Consider the following 18085-nt stretch of genomic DNA (forward strand, 5'->3'; position numbering starts at 1 on the left):
CTCCACAAAGCATCGACACAATGCAATGGGACATTAAGTTATAACTCATTGGTCTCCTTGGTTTTAATAGGGATGAAATTTGGACCCCATGCCTTAATGGTAAATTAGTTTCTCTGAGGAATTTCTGGCACCCATAATTGGCTCACTAGAGTGTGATCATTCAGGAGAAAGACATGTGGTTCTCTGAGGAATGAGAAGAAAGGAAACTTGGGATTCACAGAAAATAAATATATGGAGGTAGATTCTCAGAATCAAGTTCTGTTATGCCAGAGACTGATCTGTCCTCTCGATGGATCATCAAGGTGTGCTAGAGCTGCATGTGTAAAGGAACATCTCAGTTCAAGTCAAGAGATCTGAGGCGATTTGGAAAGAAACCTAATTTGGATGTTATGATTCTCCACAAACTTGGAGAGTTTGCCTTCAACTGGCTGAAGGCACATTCTTTGGCTGGCTTTCGTGAAACAGGTTAAAAGAACTCTCAGCAAATAAATCTCATTGGCATCTACAATCTGGAGGAAGATATGTTTGGGGCAGCTGAAATGACATTAAGTAATTGAAGAAATAGATCTGTTCTGAGAAGACTGTCCCAAGCCTCTTCCATGCAGAGGAAAATATTAAAATTATTGTCTGAAGTGATCAGAGAAAGAATTGCTGATTTCTTCTTGTTATATGATCATCAGCTTCAAAAATTGTATCAACGTTTTCAGATAACTACACTAGAAAGCCTATAGCAAAACTAACAATGATCTTATTGCATTATATGAATTTCATATTATTTACATATTAATGATTTGTGAGTCTCTGCAATACTTGTTTTGGTTTGTCACTGAAACTTAAGAAGCTATACCAAAAAAATTAGAGATATTCTTTATCTCCCAATCAAAAGGATAGTGAAGACAATTGAAAGAGTTGAGCAGGGGGTTGGACTAGAAGACCTCCAAGGTCCCTTCCAGCTCTATTCTGATTGATTGAGGCATTGATTTTTTGTTAATAGCTGAATGTGTAAGTGTGTTGGATATTTCTTCCAAGACAATTCATGGAAAAAAATACAACTGTAGTGATGGCTAAGAATTTCTATGCTTTTCAATAAATAAATTTATGGAGTGTCCAAATCAAACAGCACCAAATATGTTTATCCTCTCTGGGTTTCCATATCCAGAAGACCTAAGGTTCCCTTTGCTTCTGTTATTCTCAATCATGTTTATCCTGACTCTTTCTGCAAATGCCTTGATCCTCGGAATGGTGATCTCTGATCTTCAACTGCACAAGCCCATGTACTGGTTCCTGGGTCATCTCTCTATCCTGGACATGATTTTCACAACTGTGGTGGTTCCCAAAGTTATTGCAGGATTCACTCCAGGTGGAAAAGTCATCTCTTTTGGAGGATGTGTGTCTCAGCTCTTTATCTTCCATTTCATTGGATGTTCAGAATGTTTTCTTTACAGCATGATGGCTTATGACCGTTTCTTGGCCATTTGTAAACCCCTACATTATACCAACATCATGAACTGGAAAACCTGCCTCTTCCTCTCCTTGGGGACCGTAATTGGTGGCTGCCTCAACTCTTCATTTTTGACATCTCTCACCTTTCATTTGCCTTTTGGAGAGGACAATCATATTGACTATGTCTTCTGTGACATTCCTGCTGTCTTAAAGCTGGCTTGCATAGACATACAATTTAATCAACTGATGATCATCACTGACATGGGTTTTTTTACAATGGCCTGCTTTCTCCTCATCCTAGCCTCTTATGCTTATATCATCATAGCCATTTTGAAGATCAGTAGCAGTGAAGGGCGACAGAGAGCCTTCTCGACTTGCTCTGCCCATCTCATGGTAGTGTTAATATATTACTTGCCCATCTTTTATCATTATATGAGGCAAGGCTCTCAGAACTCCATGGATATTGTGGTAAGCATGTCCTATACTACCATCACCCCTTTTTTGAACCCCGTGATATACACTCTTAGGAACAAGGACATTAAAACTGCTCTGGTGAAACTATGGGGTGGGAATCCAGAGTAGATACAGTAGCAGGAAGTATACCTGAGACATTTTTTAAAAAGAAACATAGTGAATAATCCAATTTAGTCAGGATCCTTTCAGGCTGAAACTCTGACATATTTTATGGAGCTACTGTAATTTTCTATTGATCACTCTTCAGGAATGGATATAGTTGATCAAATTGCACAGACGTTAAAGATGCTGTTTAAAAATATAGAGGAGAGCAGCTTCATTCAGATGACAGTTAATGTGAGCAATGATGGGGCTGGTGACTTGTTTAGAAGAGTGAAGAAGTGGAATCACAAGTGAGAACAATGGTCCTTCTGCCTATGGTACCAAGAGAAAGACTGAACAGATGCTCAGGAAAGAATCTGAGATGTAAACAGTGCGGAAGAAAACCTGAAGTTTGCAGAGCACACATTCTCATCAAGTGTTGCCTAGTTCTTCTCCTACAGAAGTCCTCATACAACGTCCTTGTTCAGCCACTCTGAATTAGCTCTGTTTTCTTGGACACAGGAAAGAATGAATTCCAATAAGTCATCCTCTCTGCCATGTCTCTGTAAGAGAAGTGGTATTTCCATATCCTCCTGGACTGCTAGTTGGGATTCCTCTGCCTCCCACAGGATCAGTTTCTGAAAAGATTTTGACATATAGGGCGGGAAATCAGAGGGAAATAAATTTTAACAACTGAATTTTATTGTACACTTGTTGGAGATATTACATATGGCTGCTTTTTTGAAAGGCATTTAATAATTTTTCTGAATGTCTTTGCTTGTATCTCTTCCACTCGCTGATATTGTGATTTGAATAAGTATTGTGCTTTGGTGACTTTATTCTCTAAACTTGAGAAATAACACCCTGTATTGTTAGATTTGCAGAAAGTATGTGCAATTCTTTTTCTGCAAGACATCAATAATGAAACCTTTTTCTCTGATTATAATATTATTTCAAAGATGATGACACTTTCCTGAGGAGTCAAGACAGGGTAAATATTGCTCCTTTCTCTAGTGTTCTTGTAAAGAACAGTACAGATCTATATGCAGCTGTCTCCTGTGGTGAGCTGCTCAATTTCAAGAGGAAACATTGTTTTTCTAGATGAACTTTACTTTATTCTGATTTCCCTCTTAGTTGACCTGATTTAGCTCTTTCTACAGTATCTCATTCAGTTCTTATTTCTCAACTGCTTCATCTATTTCTTGCATTCCATTTATGAGATCTTCTTAATCTGTGTTTCCTGACTAAGCCATGACCTTAAAATTACATTCCCTGACTGTGAGAGTTAGTTTGGATGGAGGAATCATATGCACTTCAAAGGTTGAGAAAACGTTCATATTCTGTGTACCTACATGTTCCCTAATAAAAAGATATCAAATATTTTTGCAACAATCTTGTATATGTCTCCTTTTGTTTTGTGTTTTTTAAAAAATTCTTTTTCTCTATTGAATTTGGTGTATAGGTAGTCCTCGACTTACGAAAACAATTATTAGGTTGGTAACATGGTGGCTAAGTGACCTGGTTTGTCTCCAGGATGCCATTTTGTTCCCAGCTTACAAGCAATTGGAACAAAATGGCGGGCAGGTTCAGATCACTTTTGATAAAGTAGATCACAAGCTACTACTTGATAAGATAGACAAATGGATTAGACAGCATCAACAGCAAATGGATTTGTAACTGGCTGACTGACTGCATTCAAAGTGTAGTCCTTAATGGAACTGCATCTACATGGAAGGAAGTATGCAGTGGAGAACCCCAAGGCTTTATCTTAGGCCCAATACTTTTCAATACCTTCATCAATGATTTAGACAAGGGGATAGAAGGGGAATTCATCCAATTGGCAGATGATACCAAGCTGGCAGGAATAGCCAACACTCCATAAAATAGACTCAAAATACAAAAGGATCTTAACAGACTTGAACATTCAGCCTAAAAGTAAGATTCTACATTTAGACAAGAAAAACCAAATGCACAGGTACAGAATAGGTGCTACCTGCCTCAATAGTAGTAACTGTGAGAAGGATCTTGGAGTCCTAGTGGACAATCCCTTACCTATGAACCAGCAGTGTGCTGCAACTGCCAAAGATCACATGGAATGTCAATACCATTTTATAATGCCTTGGTAAGGCCACACTTGAATACTGCATCCAGTCTTGGTTACCATGATATAAAAAAGATATTGAGACTCTAGAAAGAATGCAGAGAAGAGCAACAAAGATGATTAGGGGACTGGAGTCTAAAACATGAAGAACGGTTGCAGAAATTGAGTATGTCTATTTTAATGAAAAGAAGGACTAGGGGTGACATGATAGCTGTGTTCCAATATTTGAGGGCCTGCCACAAAGAAGAGGGGGACAACCTATTCTCCAAAGGACCAGAAGGCATGATCAGAAGCAATGGATGGAAACTAATCACATGACCATGAGGATGGAGCAACAGCCCTAAGTGTGAAAAATGGTCATAAGTCACTTTTTTCAATGCGGTTGTAACTTCCAATTACACTAAACTAAAGGGTGTAAATTGAGGCCTAGCTATATGTGGAAAACAAGCATTTCTTTCTATTTTTTTTAATATTTAGGGAGTTTGTAGTCACTTTACTTTGCCCCAACACATACAAACATAATTCCAGATGCTTCCTAGAGCAAGCTCCAAAAAGCTTATGTTAAATTAAAGCAAAAGTACAAAATTCAACAATATTATTATTTTGTAGTGGAGCAAAATGGATTAAGAGAATTAAAAGCATTTTTACTATTATCATGGAAATTGTGCCTGATATCAATTGCTTACAATAAAAACTAAAATAAGACAATTTGATTATAGTGACAATGGGTGCACCATTGGAAGACCTGGACAACCAATCTAGGGACAGACCTTTCTGGAAAAAATCTATGGGTTCCCCCCCCTAAACATCTCACTCTAACAGCAATGTAATGGGCCACTAAGTTATGACTAATTGGTCTCATTGATTTCAATGGGGTTGAACTTTGGATCCCATGCCTTGCTAGTAAATTAATTTCTCAATGGAATTTCTGGCACCCTTAATTAATTCACTGGAGTGTGATCAGAAAAAGACACATGGTTGTGACTCTGAGGAATGGGAGTGATAGAGGCTTAGGACTCACACAAGATACAGATATGAAAGGAAGTTTCCAGGGCAACATCAGTTTCTGACATGCCAGGGACAATTGTGTCATCTCGATGGAACCTGAAGATGTGTTTGATATGAAAGTGTAACAGAACATTTTGGTACAAGTCAGCAGATTACAAGAAGCTTGGAAAGAAACCTAATTTGAGATGTTGTGTTTCTCAGCAAGCTTCTACCACACAATTGTTGAGGATAATTCCTTGATTGGTTTTCCTGCAACAAGTGAAGCAAACTCAGTCTGAGTAAAGCTATGTTTGGAACAATTCAAAGAACATTGCTGGCATTGAAGTTCTTCTTTAAGAAAATAAACTCCTGAGAGACTGAAAATTTGCAGCAATTAATTGATCAGAGAAAGTTTTGCTGAAGGCTTCTTATTAACTGATCAGGAAATTCCAAACTCTATGAACATTGTCCACTTGGTCTCGCTTAAGGTAGCATCACTAAAAAGTCTATACAAAACCTACAGCAGCTGTTACCAAATTAGATCTACTACATATGATTTATCTGTTTGATGATTTATGGGCTTCTGGAATTTTTTTTTTCACTTTGTCCAAGAAACTGCAACAAAAATCTTTTACCTCTTATCTCAAGAGGATGGGGAATTCCCTTAAGAGCAGAAAACAGAGCAAAGAGCAAACTTTACCTTAATAATGAATGTGTAAGAGCATACAAAAGAAACAAAACACTTCTTGACATTTCTTTATTGCTTGTATTTGTAAAATCTATCAGTTTCAACACAAAAACTGTAGTCAATATAGATCACCATACTGGCAGTTGAATTATCAATAGTTCCACTAACCTACTCTGCAAGATATAAGTTTCCTTTGAAACAAAGATTTTTCGTGAAAATAAATAATAATAATAATAATAATAATAATAATAATAATAATAATAATAATAAAAGTTGGAAGGGACCTTGGAGGTCATCTAGTCCAACCCCCTGCTCAAGCAGGAAACCCTATACCATTTTGGACAAATGGCTATCCAGTCTCTTCTTAAAAACTTCCAGTGTTGGAGCATTCACAACTTCTGGAGGCAGGTTGTTCCACTGGTTAATTGTTCTAACTGTCAGGAAGTTTCTCCTTAGTTCTAGGTTGCTTCTCTCCTTGATTAGTTTCCATCCGTTGCTTCTTGTCCTGCCTTCAGGCGCCTTGGAAAATAACTTGACTCCCTCTTCTTTATGGCAGCCCCTGAGATATTGGAACACTGCTATCATGTCCCCCTCGTCCTTCTCTTCATTAAACTAGACATACCCAATTCCAGCAGCCTTTCCTTATATGCTTTAGCCTCCAGTCCCCTAATCATCTTTGTTGCTCTTCTCTGTACTCTTTCTAGAGTCTCAACTTCCTTTTTACATCGTGGTGACCAAAACTGGATGCAGTACTTCACGTGAAGTATTAATACCACTTTACAATGCCTTGGTAAAGTCACACTTGGAATACTGCATCCAGTTACAGACAGACAGACAGACAGACAGACATTTGAATTATTTTAGAAGTCAACTGCCAGATTTGGTAAGTTGATTGTAGGTGGATAGCTCAGGTATATTTTAAAATAGATGAATTCATCCCACAGATTATAATGGGGAAACAGTTTTGACCTCACTGATTGTTTGAAAGTAATTGCACCCCAATGGAATTTCTGGAAAATGTAATTGCTTTTTTTAAATCATTCACGTTTTGAAATAATTCCCACTGGAAATTGATGACAGGCTCCTGGGGAATGAGGATGGAGCATTCACTGAGGATGCAACATTTTAAAAGATGGGTGGTAGAACTGAAAAAGTGAAGAAGAGTTTCTAATAAAGGAGAATATTTGTGGCTCACGGTTGACATGAGGGGTCCTTGGTGCTCTCTGAGCTTGCTTGTTTTTTGTTTTTTTTTTGCAGACATTTCATCACCCAAACTAGGTAACATCATCAGTGCTAGTGCTAGAAGAGCTTCTATCTGAAGATGTCACAAAATAAGCCTCTGTTAATTCTTCATTTCACATTGAGAGGATGTTATCAACCAGAACTCCATATCTTCAGAATAGAACTCAAAAGATATCTCTACCTGTGAAAGGGAAAGAAGGCTCTGATTCAAACTGATCAAGGTGACTCAGAACCAGCTTGAGATTAAATGTTCTAGATAACAAGTTTCTATCTCACAAGAGGAAACTGCCTTTTGCGGAACAAAATCACCTTTGTTGATTTTTGTTTTCAATTACCCATTGCTTTAGAAAGAAATTTTAAAATCTCCCCGGAGATACCGGATCAGCAATTCTCTTTAAATATGAAAAAAATAAATACCAATTGAAAAATCTGCTACCAATATTAGGATCGGATTCTCTTGTTTAAGTTCCTTTCACCCTGACACACACATGCAATTCACAAAGGTCTGGGCCAAAAAATTGCATTCCACCTCCATAGTTCCACCATTCTTTTCTAGCAATGCACTCTCATGGTCCATCCATTTTGTATGCTAGGTTTTAGCTGTTAGAAACAGAGCTACTATCTGCTTTGTTGGATATTATTTCTTTCTGGAACATCATTTAATCCAAGAAAGGACTCAGATTTTGAAACTGAGTCAAACTTCTCAATATTCCTCCTCATTTCTGTAAATCTTTCAATGAGTAAAATTTTGAGACAGGGTTTTTTTTTTCATTTATTTTTATGAGGAACTGAAATTTTTTTTGATGCTTTCTTAAACTTATCAATAGTCCAGTAAGATAATAACTTTGACAGGAGAGAACTAATAATACATTCAGCAGGGCTGAGGACTTGCACTAATTCTACCCCTATCTAATTCTGCCAAACCAATAGTTTTATTTTGTTGGTCTGAATTGCTATATTTTTTTAAGAAAAATGATATAAAATAATTGAACAAGTGTTTTTTTACCAAGAGCCATGTTGGCACAGTGGTTAGTATTGTAGGCTAACTCTACCCACTGCCAGGAGTTTGTCCTGACTGGATCAAGGTTGACTCAGCTTTCCATCCTTCCAAGGTCAGTAAATGAGGATCCAGTTTGTTGGGGCAATAGGCTGTAAACCACTTAAAGAGGACTGTAAAGTAATATGAAGCGGTATATAAGTCTAAGTGCTATTGCTATTGCTATTGCTATTGCTATTGCTATTCCTTCCTTCCTTCCTTCCTTCCTTCCTTCCTTCCTTCCTTCCTTCCTTCCTTCCTTCCTTCCTTTCTTTCTTTCATTCATTCACTCACTCACTCATTATTTTATAGCTGCCCACTTGATATTCAACTGAACGAGAATGATATGATATAATTTCCTGCACTTGAAGAAAGAGTGGATTGTAATACATGACATCTATCCAATGCAAAGTAAATACTAGGACTACAAAATAGGATAAACTGTCAGCATCTTCTATCCAGTGGGAAGAAACTCCAAAGTCCTAAGAATAACTGACCCATGGCATGTCTGAATCAAACAGCACCAAGTATATTTATCCTTGCTGGGTTTCCATATCAACAAGAGCTCAAGATTCCCTTGGTTTCCTTCTTCTCGATCATGTTCCTCCTAACACTTTCTGGAAATTCTCTGATCATCTTGATGGTGATCACTGACCTTCAATTGCACAAGCCCATGTACTGGTTCCTGTGTCATCTTTCCATCCTGGACATGGCCTTCTCCGCTGTGGTGGTTCCCAAAATTATTGCAGGATTCAATCCTGGGGGGAAAGTCATTTCTTTCCTAGGGTGTGTGACTCAAGTATTCTTTTTTCATTTCCTGGGATGTTCAGAAAGCCTTCTCTACACTTTGATGGCTTATGACCGCTTCTTGGCCATTTGTAAACCACTCCACTATGGCAACATCATGAGGTGTAGAACATGTCTCATCTTCTCCTTGGGTACCATAATTGGAGGATCCCTCCAATCCACATTTCAGACATTTCTCACTTTTCACTTGCCTTATGGACAGAAAAACTACATTGACTATGTCTTCTGTGACATTCCTGCCATGCTAAAATTGACTTGTGTTGATATAAAGCTTAACGAGTTGATGATGTTCATTGATGTTGGCCTTGTAGCAATGACTTGCTTTCTGCTTATCTTAGCATCCTATGTTTACATCATCATGGCTATTTTGAGAATTAGTAGTCATGAAGGACGGCACCGAGCCTTCTCAACTTGCACTGCCCATCTTACTGTGGTGATCATATATTATCTGCCTGTGGTGTACCATTATCTGAGACCAGCTTCTCAGGACTCCATGGATGGTGTAGTGAGCATGTTCTACACCACAGTGACTCCTTTGTTGAACCCACTAATATATACCCTTAGGAACAAGGAGATGAAAACTGCTCTGCTGAAACTTTGCGGTAGGAATCCAGAGTAAACAATAACTGTGTATACAACTTATTTTGATTTTCTTGAGCATGGTCAGTAGTTAATGTCAACATTTTGGTATGGAAATCTGTCCTGCTTTATGACCACAGTGTAATTTCTATGGAATGCTCTAATAATTGATGTATCTGGACAAATTTACAGAGAATGCCAAAAGAAATCTATTAGAAATTTGAAAAGAAGTACCTCTTTTCAGATGAAATTGTGCCTTGTGATAACCATTTTCTCCTTCATTCTCATTGTTTAGAGAAAGGGGAAATAATAAAAACCTGAATTTGGTCCAACAGTCACCCTACTCTTGTGTGATTTCAAGAGGAAGATTGAAAAGAGGCTCAAGAAAGAATCTGAAATACAAGCAGTGCTAAGAAAACTCTTGAAGTTAGGTCTATAGGATAAAGGATCCCTACACAATGTTCACCTGGTCTGGTTGTTGGAGATCAAAGCAGAATAGCTGGGTTAGAAGAAGCATCAATTTTTGTGTGAACAAGGTTTGAGAGTCAATGTAGGAGATGACCAGGCTGAGCCCAAAGGAGGGGTCAAATGCTTCATCAGTCTTAGATCCCTTCCTGCCCATAAGATATCTAAATCTAGCCCACTTTGAATTCCATTGACTCTTATCTACCGCCAATTTGCTTTGACTGCTTGTAGTTCAGATTCTTGTAGAGAGCTTTAGCATGCAATACGCCTGTAGTCATTTGAATGACCTTGCTTCCTGATTTATTGCACCTGACAGTTGAATTGTTAAGAAACAGAGAGGATCATCATTCATTCATATTCCTGGAGGCTATTTAAAGCAACAGAAAGAATGACATAAAATCTTAGATTTTAGTACCAGTAGATGGACACAATTATAGTGACAATGGCTACAGTCTTGGAAGATGTGAAGGACCAAATATGTGCAGATCATCTTGCAGAAGGTCTATCTGTGTAGTCATTTTGTGGTCAAATCTGACTTTATGGCACATGATCATCATCATGATTGGACAATGAGCAGATACATAGATAAGGAGGGTAAAAAAATTAAGATTGTGACTTTCTTTGTGTCCCATCAGACAGTTGCAGCCCTTGTCTTAATTTATAAAACACTCCAGCCATGGATATAAATGAGAGAACCTTAAGAGAAAACATCAAATCAGAGACAGTGCTCTAGCAAAGAACTAAACAATACTGTATATGTGACCTGATCTGTACCATTAATAGCAGGTGAAGAATGGGAAAAAAGCTTTAGGGCAGTGGTGGCGAACCTATGGCACGGGTGCCAGAGGCGGCACTCGGAGCCCTCTCTGTGGGCACACATGCCATTGCCCCAGCCTCGCCTCCCCCCACGACCCCCTCCTCACCAGCACCCCCCCTGGAGGAGAGTCTCCCCCGAGCGTGGCCCATGAGGAGCAGTGCAGCCAAGGACATGGCAGCCAGGCAGCATAGACAAGACTCTGCCCTCACGCCCCATCGTGCACAGTTGATGCTGCGGGGCGCGGGCAGAGGGCATGGCTGCCATGGTGCTGCTGGGCTGCCTGGGCGATCTGCAGCGGGCCCTGGAGGCAGTGAGTGGCCCTGCGGGAAGGCAGGGTGGGGTAGGTAGGGGATGGAGTGGGGGCGGGGCCAGTTTTGGAGCACTCGGTCTCTAAAAGGTTCGGCATCACTGCTTTAGGGTGTCTAATCAGTTTCCATTCTTCTTCTGATTCCATCTTTCCTTTCTTCATGCAAATTCATGAGTATATCTTCTTGTATAGCTAAGTGGAATTATTTCTTTTTCCTTCATTGAGCTGAGCAGCCATTATTCTTTAAGACCACCATGATGTCCTTCGGGTCTCCTGCTCTTTTTATTCAATTAGGCTTTCATGAATAAATCACAATATGAATTACAGGTATAGGAGAATTGAAAGAGTTTTGCAGGAGATGACCAGGCTGAGCCGAAGGGAGGGGTCAAATGTGTCATCAGTCTCAAATCCCTTCATACACCACAAGAGATCTAAATCCAGCCCACCTTGAATTCTATTGACTCTTATCTATTGCCTATTTGCTTTGACCATCAGTAGTTCAGATTCTTGTAGAGAATATTTGCATACAATAAACCTATATTCTTTGGATCTACCTGGAGTCCTGATTTCCTGCACTTGACAAGTTTATTTTGCCCTCCAATATGATTGGCCATTGGCCTTATTGCAAAGGTGGGGATCTTAGCAACCAACCTCCTGTGATATATCCTTCTTTGAGCCATTTACAATGACCTTATCACTAGCTTTGGGCTGGTGGCCAGATGCTACCTTTCTTCCCTCACCAGAAACTTTTGGCCAAATCATCCACTCCCTTTTATTCTAATGTGTTGTCTTCATTGTGAGAGAGTAGTAAAAATCAAGGGGATAGAAATTAATTCCTTTAAAAAAAAATTGTAAAACAAAAAACAAAAAAGCTCAGAAGAGTTTATATGCATATTTGTTCCTTTCAAACTATTCTGTTGATCGTACATATATGTATATCAAGAGAACATACAATATTTCTTGACATTCCATAAAAAATGGAATATAATAGATATTGTTATGTAAATGGAATACATTTCTAAGTAGGTCTCCAGCTAAAACTCTTAGCCAGAGAAAACTTGTTCAGATTTAAAAAGAGAAGTACATTCCTGAGATGCTGGCATAATTGATGGAGAACAGGTTATCAGTATTGAAAACCTTAAAAACATGCAATATCTATTTTCTTTGTCATCTTTTTTCTCACCAGATTTCTGGAAACATAACCAAAAAGAAAAACCACTGGATTTTCCAAAATAATATTACCATTGATTCATACAAGGAAAAAAAAATTCTAGTCAGAAAGAAAACACAAAGACCACATAATAATAATAATAATAATAATAATAATAATAATAATAATAATAATAATAATAATAATAATAATAATAATAACAACAACAACAACAACAAAAAAAAAAACAACAATAACAATAACAATAACAATAATAATAATAATAAAGTTGGAAGGGGCCTTGGAGGTCATCTAGTCCAACCCCCTGCTCAGGCAGGAAACCCTATATCATTTCAGACAAATGGCTGTCCAGTCTCTTGGAACACTGCTATCATGTCCCCCCTTGACCTTCTCTTCATTAACCTAGACATACCCAATTCCAGCAGCCATTCTTTATATGCTTTAGCCTCCAGTCCCCTAATCATCTTTGTTGCTCTTCTCTGTACTCTTTCTAGAGTCTCAACATCTTTTTTACATCACGGTGACCAAAACTGGATGCCTTATTCCAAGTGTGGCCTTACCAAGGCATTGTAAAGTGGTATTAATACTTCACGTGATCTTGATTCTATCCCTCTGTTAATGCAGCCCAGCACTGTGTTAGCTTTTTTGGCAGCGGCAGCACACTGCTGGCTCATATTTAAGTGATTGTCCACTAGGACTCCGAGATCCCTCTCACAGTTACTACTATTGAGCAAGGTACCCCCTATACTACACCTGTACATTTGGTTTTTCTTGCCTAAATGTAGAATCTTACTTTTTTCACCATTGAATTTCATTTTGTTAGATAGCGCCCAGTTTTCAAGTCTGTCCAGATCCTCCTGTATCTTAAGCCTGTCTTCTGGAGTGTTGGCTATTCCTGCCAGCTTGGTGTCATCTGCAAATTTGATGAGTTCCCCGTCTATCTCCTCATCCAAATCGTTGATGAAGATGTTGAAGAGCACTGGGCCCAGAACAGAGCCCTGGGGCACCCCACTACACACATCAAACACACTGTATTTTTAATATTCAGTGCTCAAAAGTTAACTGAAACCTTCAGTTTCTTTTTAAAAACACAAAGAGTGTGCATTAAAAATAGATTTTGATTTATTTAAGACCTGGGAGATTTTAAAGGTAGAGCTGTTCAAAAACCAAACACTTTGAAGTTGGACTTGAAGCTGATGCTGCAGGAGAAGCAAAAGTCTCTTTCCAGAGAAGATCAGAAGAGACTCAAAAGAGATTATGGATTTTAAGATATGGACAATATTATGCTTCATCAGGAGAAAGCAGAAGCATTTAGAAAGAAAAAGTGGCAAAATATATTTTTGGCAGTCAAATACTGGATAAAAGAATTGTTCTACATTAATATCCCTTGAAATCAGTGGGACTTCTAACACATGATTAGTTGGTCTTATTGATTATTATGGGATTGGACTTTCAAACTAACTGATTGTTCAAAAGTAATTATACTCCATGGAATATAAGGCAACAGTAATTGCCTTTCTCTTAAATCAGGTTTTTGTTTTTTGTTTTTTTGCAATTTCCAGGCACACTGGAATTTAGTAGAAAGCTCAACAGGGCTTCTGTCTGGGGAAGGTGACAGAATGTTCTTGGGAGATGGAATATTTTAAAAAGCTATGGAAACAGAAGTGTGAAAGAGCTCCTTCTTGAATGCTCCAGAATATATTAATCTGCCTAATTCTTTTTTTTTTCATATCCATCTTTCCAGAATCCATAATATCCTCAGAACAAAACTTCAAGAATCTCAAGATGAGAAATGGAAAGAAGACCTAATCCTAATTAAGAGGGAATCCAGATGACCTGGAAAAACTCTAGTTCACATTAAGCTTATATGTCCCAATACAAGAGTCCTTTTTTGGAAATAGTCCCCTTTGTTGGAGTCCATGCAAGTAATTATCTCAATCATCTTTTTGAGAAGAAAACTTGGTCTCTCCCTCTGCATAACATTTGAGTTGGTGCAACTCAAATTCCATTGCTGCCTCTGAAGAGAAAGACTATCTGCTGTCTATACTTTGTCCAGTAAACCTTCTGGAACAGAAGAGGAACAGAATGAGATGCTATCAAGAAAGTTCTAAAACCCATTCAAAGTTTCCAGTTTCTTTTCCAACAATGTCATTAGACCTTAATGACAGACCTAGCTAGATTTTCCTTGTGCAATTCTACATCAGCAAGCAGAGAAATGAAAAATGGATTGAATTGCTTTTTTGCCAAGACATTTACAAGTTGGAATAGGTCTATAAAGAGGGAAACGATGCCAAAAAAATTGTATGTGCAAGGCTGCTTTCCATGTTGTGTTTTGACTGGTGAGTCTTCTGCAGGCTCTGCACTGTTTATATGAAGGTAAGGCAAATGATCTCAGGATCCTTATCTCCATGATGTTCCACATGGTCATTTCAGAGCAGAATTTCTTGAACTTGCATATGACCTATGTCCTGTATATGCATATGAGATGGAACAGTAACCCATCCTTCATATTTGTGTATCAAATATTGTCCAGTTAGGCAGAATCATGTGATGTCCTCCACCCATGTCAAAGTACTTTCTTCAGTGTAAGCCCATACTTTTGTTTTATATCAGGTGGATGATCGAAGTAACAGGTTCCTGTCTGCTTGCTTGATAATCATTTGGGTTTTTTTCTTAAGTGGAAATGTTGCAAATATTTTAAAATTTGTCTTTCTGATATTTCTTACCTCATTTGCTGGCTTGGACCCACTTCCTCTGCTACAACCCAACCCTACCAGTCTGGGGTTGGGGAAACTCTCATTTTTTAATTGTTGTTCATCACTCAAAGTCCAAATGAATTGGAGTGGGATAATAATGAGTTGTAAATATATACAGTAACTATGCCTGATTTGAAATTCAAAGAGGAAAGACTGGATATACAAACATATGTCAACTTGGGGATAAAATCGCTGCCAGATCACTCATGCTGCAAGAGAATTATGGAATTTCTTCACGTCTCTTTCAATGGTAGAAAATAAATACTGAGAGCCAAATTGGGAATTTATGCTTCTAAATTTTAGGATAGCTTCTTTCCCTGGCACAAATTTCACAAAATTCTAGGCCACAGAGAAGTATTACACCTCCACAGTTCCAGGGTTGGTGCCTAGGAATATAAGTGGTCCTTGACTTATGACTACAACTGAGTCCAAAATTTCTGCTGCTAAGTGATATAGTTGTTAAATGAGTGGTGCCCCCATTATATAGCCTTTCTTGCCATAGTTGTTAAGCGGATCACTGCAATTGTTAAGTTAGCAACATGGTTGTTAAGTGAATCTGGCTTCCCCATTGAGTTTGCTTGTCAGAAGGTCACCAAAGATGATCACATGACACTGCATCTGAATTTTGATCACATGACCATGGGGCTGCTGCAACAGTCATAAGTGTGAAAAACAGCCAGAAGTCACTTTTTTCAGTGGTGTTATACCTTCAAAAGGTCACTAAACAAATTGTTGTAAGTTAAGGACTACTGGTACTGTTATGATCCATTAATTGCTTGGCCGAATTTTAACTATTAAAAAATATATATCTTTCTCTTTCCTAAACATTTTTTTTCCCTAGAACTTCATTAACTCTAAAAATGAATCTCGGATTTTGAGAGGCAGTGTTGTTCCCATTTATTTTTATGAGGAGCTGCAAAAGAAGTTGACACTAATTAAAGATACACTATAAATACATCTGTAAGGCTAGAATTTTGACAAGAAAGAACTAATAACATGTTGGAGGATGTGACTGAGAACTGCTAGTTTCACCTAAGATATCCAGTGGCTTCTTTTTGACATGGACATTAATTTATTAGAACTGTTATACTTTTCAAATGGGAAATAACTGAGAGATAACCCTACCCTGTAAGGATGGTGCTGACCTTAATGATGAGGTGATGCAGGTTTCTATGTTTGAAAGAAGATTAAATTGGAATCCATTAAACCTCCTTAGGCCATAAAGGCAAAACTTGCAGAATGCAAATAAGTTGCCAATGGCTTTTTTCTGTTTAAAACTATCTGTAAATGAAACATTCCTCCTAAAATCTCTCATTCCTCAAAGAGCTGAAGTAAGCATAAGAAAAGCAGATTCATGGATTGCTCAAATCAAACAGCCCCAAACAATTTTGTCCTCTCTGGGTTCCCATATGCAAGAGAACTTAAGGTCCCCTTGTTTCTCTTCTTCTCAGTCATGTTTGCACTCACTNTTGCACTCACTCTTGCTGGAAATTCACTGATCATCTTGGTGGTGATCTCTGACCTTCAACTGCACAAGCCCATGTACTGGTTCCTGTGTCATCTTTCCATCCTGGACATGGCCGCCTCAGCTGTGGTGGTCCCTACAGTTATTGCAGGATTCAATCCTGGGGGGAATATTATCTCTTTTTCTGGATGTGTGACTCAAATATTTTTTTTCAACTTCTTGGGATGTGCAGAAAGCCTTCTCTTCACCTTGATGGCTTATGACCGCTTCTTGGCCATCTGTAAACCACTCCACTATGGCAATATCATGAGCTGGAGAGTCTGTCTTGTCCTCTCCTTGGGTACCATAATTGGTGGCTGCCTCAACTCTACATTTCAGACATCGCTCACTTTTCGCTTGCCTTATGGACAAAGAAACTGTATTGACTATGTCTTCTGTGATATTCCTGCCATACTGAAGTTGGCTTGTGCTGATACAAAACTTAATGAGTTGATGACCTTCGTTGATGTTGGTCTTGTAGCAATGACTTGCTTTCTTCTTATCCTAGCATCCTATGTTTACATCATCATGGCTATTCTAAGAATTAGTAGTAGTGAAGGACGGCGCCGAGCTTTCTCAACTTGCACTGCACATGTTAGTGTGGTGGTCATATACTACCTGCCTGTGGTGTACCATTATCTGAGACCAGCTTCTCAGGACTCCATGGATGGTGTGATAAGCATGTTCTACACCACAGTAACCCCTTTGTTGAACCCACTAATATATACCCTTAGGAACAAGGAGATGAAAACTGCTCTGCTGAAACTCTGGGGTGGGAATGCAGAGTAGGTAGCAGAAAATATGTAAAATAATTTTATATTTATTTTTTTAAAATAAAAATGGTGAATAGTCATGTTTGCTTCGAGTTTTGAATGTGTAAATTATCCTATTTTAGGGACTCTTCATCTTTGAGGAGCTGTTAAGAAATTGATGGAGCTAGGTTAAGTTTTTTAAAAAGTACAGATAAATAACTCCTTTCATACGACCTACTGTATGCAGTTTTGTGTCATCTTTCTTTCATAATTCAAGGAATTATATCTTGTTTAGAAGGGGAAAGAGAAGAGGAAACATAAGTTGGTCCAAAAGGAAAGATTCCAAAGATCCCCCTGGAGTAATCTCAGATAGAAGGGAATTCTGCAGGGTCTCTGAAGGAAGTGAAGAAAGTCTGAAGTTTACATCATGGAGCCACAAGTGTTTCATGAGTTCCTCTCCTGGACAATCATGATTCATCCATATCTTACATTTTGATGCTCATAATGTCCTTGGTCCAGTAACCTGTATATGTTCTGCTCTCTTGGGCACAGTGGTGGATGGATTCCAACAACTCATTTCTCCAATAATATATATTTAGGAGACATGGTCCTTCAAACCCTTTCCTGACAGTTGGATGGAGTTCCACTATCTCCCAGAAGAACTAATTCCAAAGCGGTATCAACGAATGCAAATACAATAAAATAGAGAGAAATAGAGACACTAATTAGCTGCTGTTTTTATTGAGGCTCAGTGAAAGCTAACAGACAGTTTATATAAATTTACTGTTTAGAAACGAATGCTTTGGGTGAATTATTGTTTCAATTGGATATATTGTGGCTTGTGGGAAAAAACGCCAGGGGGGCGTTTTATCAGG

The 18085-nt window shown here is 38.4% G+C and overlaps 3 protein-coding genes across 3 annotated transcripts; all 3 read left to right on the forward strand.

Moving 5' to 3' along the window:
- The first annotated feature begins 317 nt into the window (after positions 1 to 317).
- LOC107296872 (olfactory receptor 10G6-like) lies at positions 318 to 2313 on the forward strand. The gene is made up of 3 exons (XM_015826226.2): positions 318 to 465; positions 1070 to 2008; positions 2165 to 2313. Exons 1-3 carry the CDS (start codon positions 318 to 320, stop codon positions 2311 to 2313), a joined length of 1236 nt encoding a protein of 411 aa, XP_015681712.2.
- Positions 2314 to 8551: 6238 nt separating this feature from the next.
- Positions 8552 to 9478, forward strand: LOC107296873 (olfactory receptor 10G6-like). The gene has a single exon (XM_015826227.2). The coding sequence runs from the start codon at positions 8552 to 8554 to the stop codon at positions 9476 to 9478; it is 927 nt and encodes a 308-aa protein (XP_015681713.2).
- A 6830-nt stretch (positions 9479 to 16308) lies between these two features.
- On the forward strand, positions 16309 to 17247 carry LOC107296874 (olfactory receptor 10G6-like). Its single transcript, XM_015826228.1, has one exon. The coding sequence runs from the start codon at positions 16309 to 16311 to the stop codon at positions 17245 to 17247; it is 939 nt and encodes a 312-aa protein (XP_015681714.1).
- The last annotated feature ends 838 nt before the right edge of the window (positions 17248 to 18085 follow it).

The sequence above is a fragment of the Protobothrops mucrosquamatus genome, unplaced genomic scaffold (genome assembly GCF_001527695.2).
Source record: "Protobothrops mucrosquamatus isolate PMUCROS unplaced genomic scaffold, P.Mucros_1.0 scaffold3014, whole genome shotgun sequence".
Taxonomy (NCBI): domain Eukaryota; kingdom Metazoa; phylum Chordata; class Lepidosauria; order Squamata; family Viperidae; genus Protobothrops; species Protobothrops mucrosquamatus.

What these genes read in the sequence shown, in the direction of transcription:
- LOC107296872 (XM_015826226.2), top strand. Translation starts at nt 318, where the DNA reads ATGTGTAAAGGAACATCTCAGTTCAAGTCAAGAGATCTGAGGCGATTT. An exon ending in GGCTGGCTTTCGTGAAACAG is followed by an intron (nt 466 to 1,069) that starts GTTAAAAGAACT and finishes GTGATGGCTAAG; the next exon opens with AATTTCTATGCTTTTCAATA. An exon ending in TGCTCTGGTGAAACTATGGG is followed by an intron (nt 2,009 to 2,164) that starts GTGGGAATCCAG and finishes ATCACTCTTCAG; the next exon opens with GAATGGATATAGTTGATCAA.
- LOC107296873 (XM_015826227.2), top strand. Translation starts at nt 8,552, where the DNA reads ATGGCATGTCTGAATCAAACAGCACCAAGTATATTTATCCTTGCTGGG.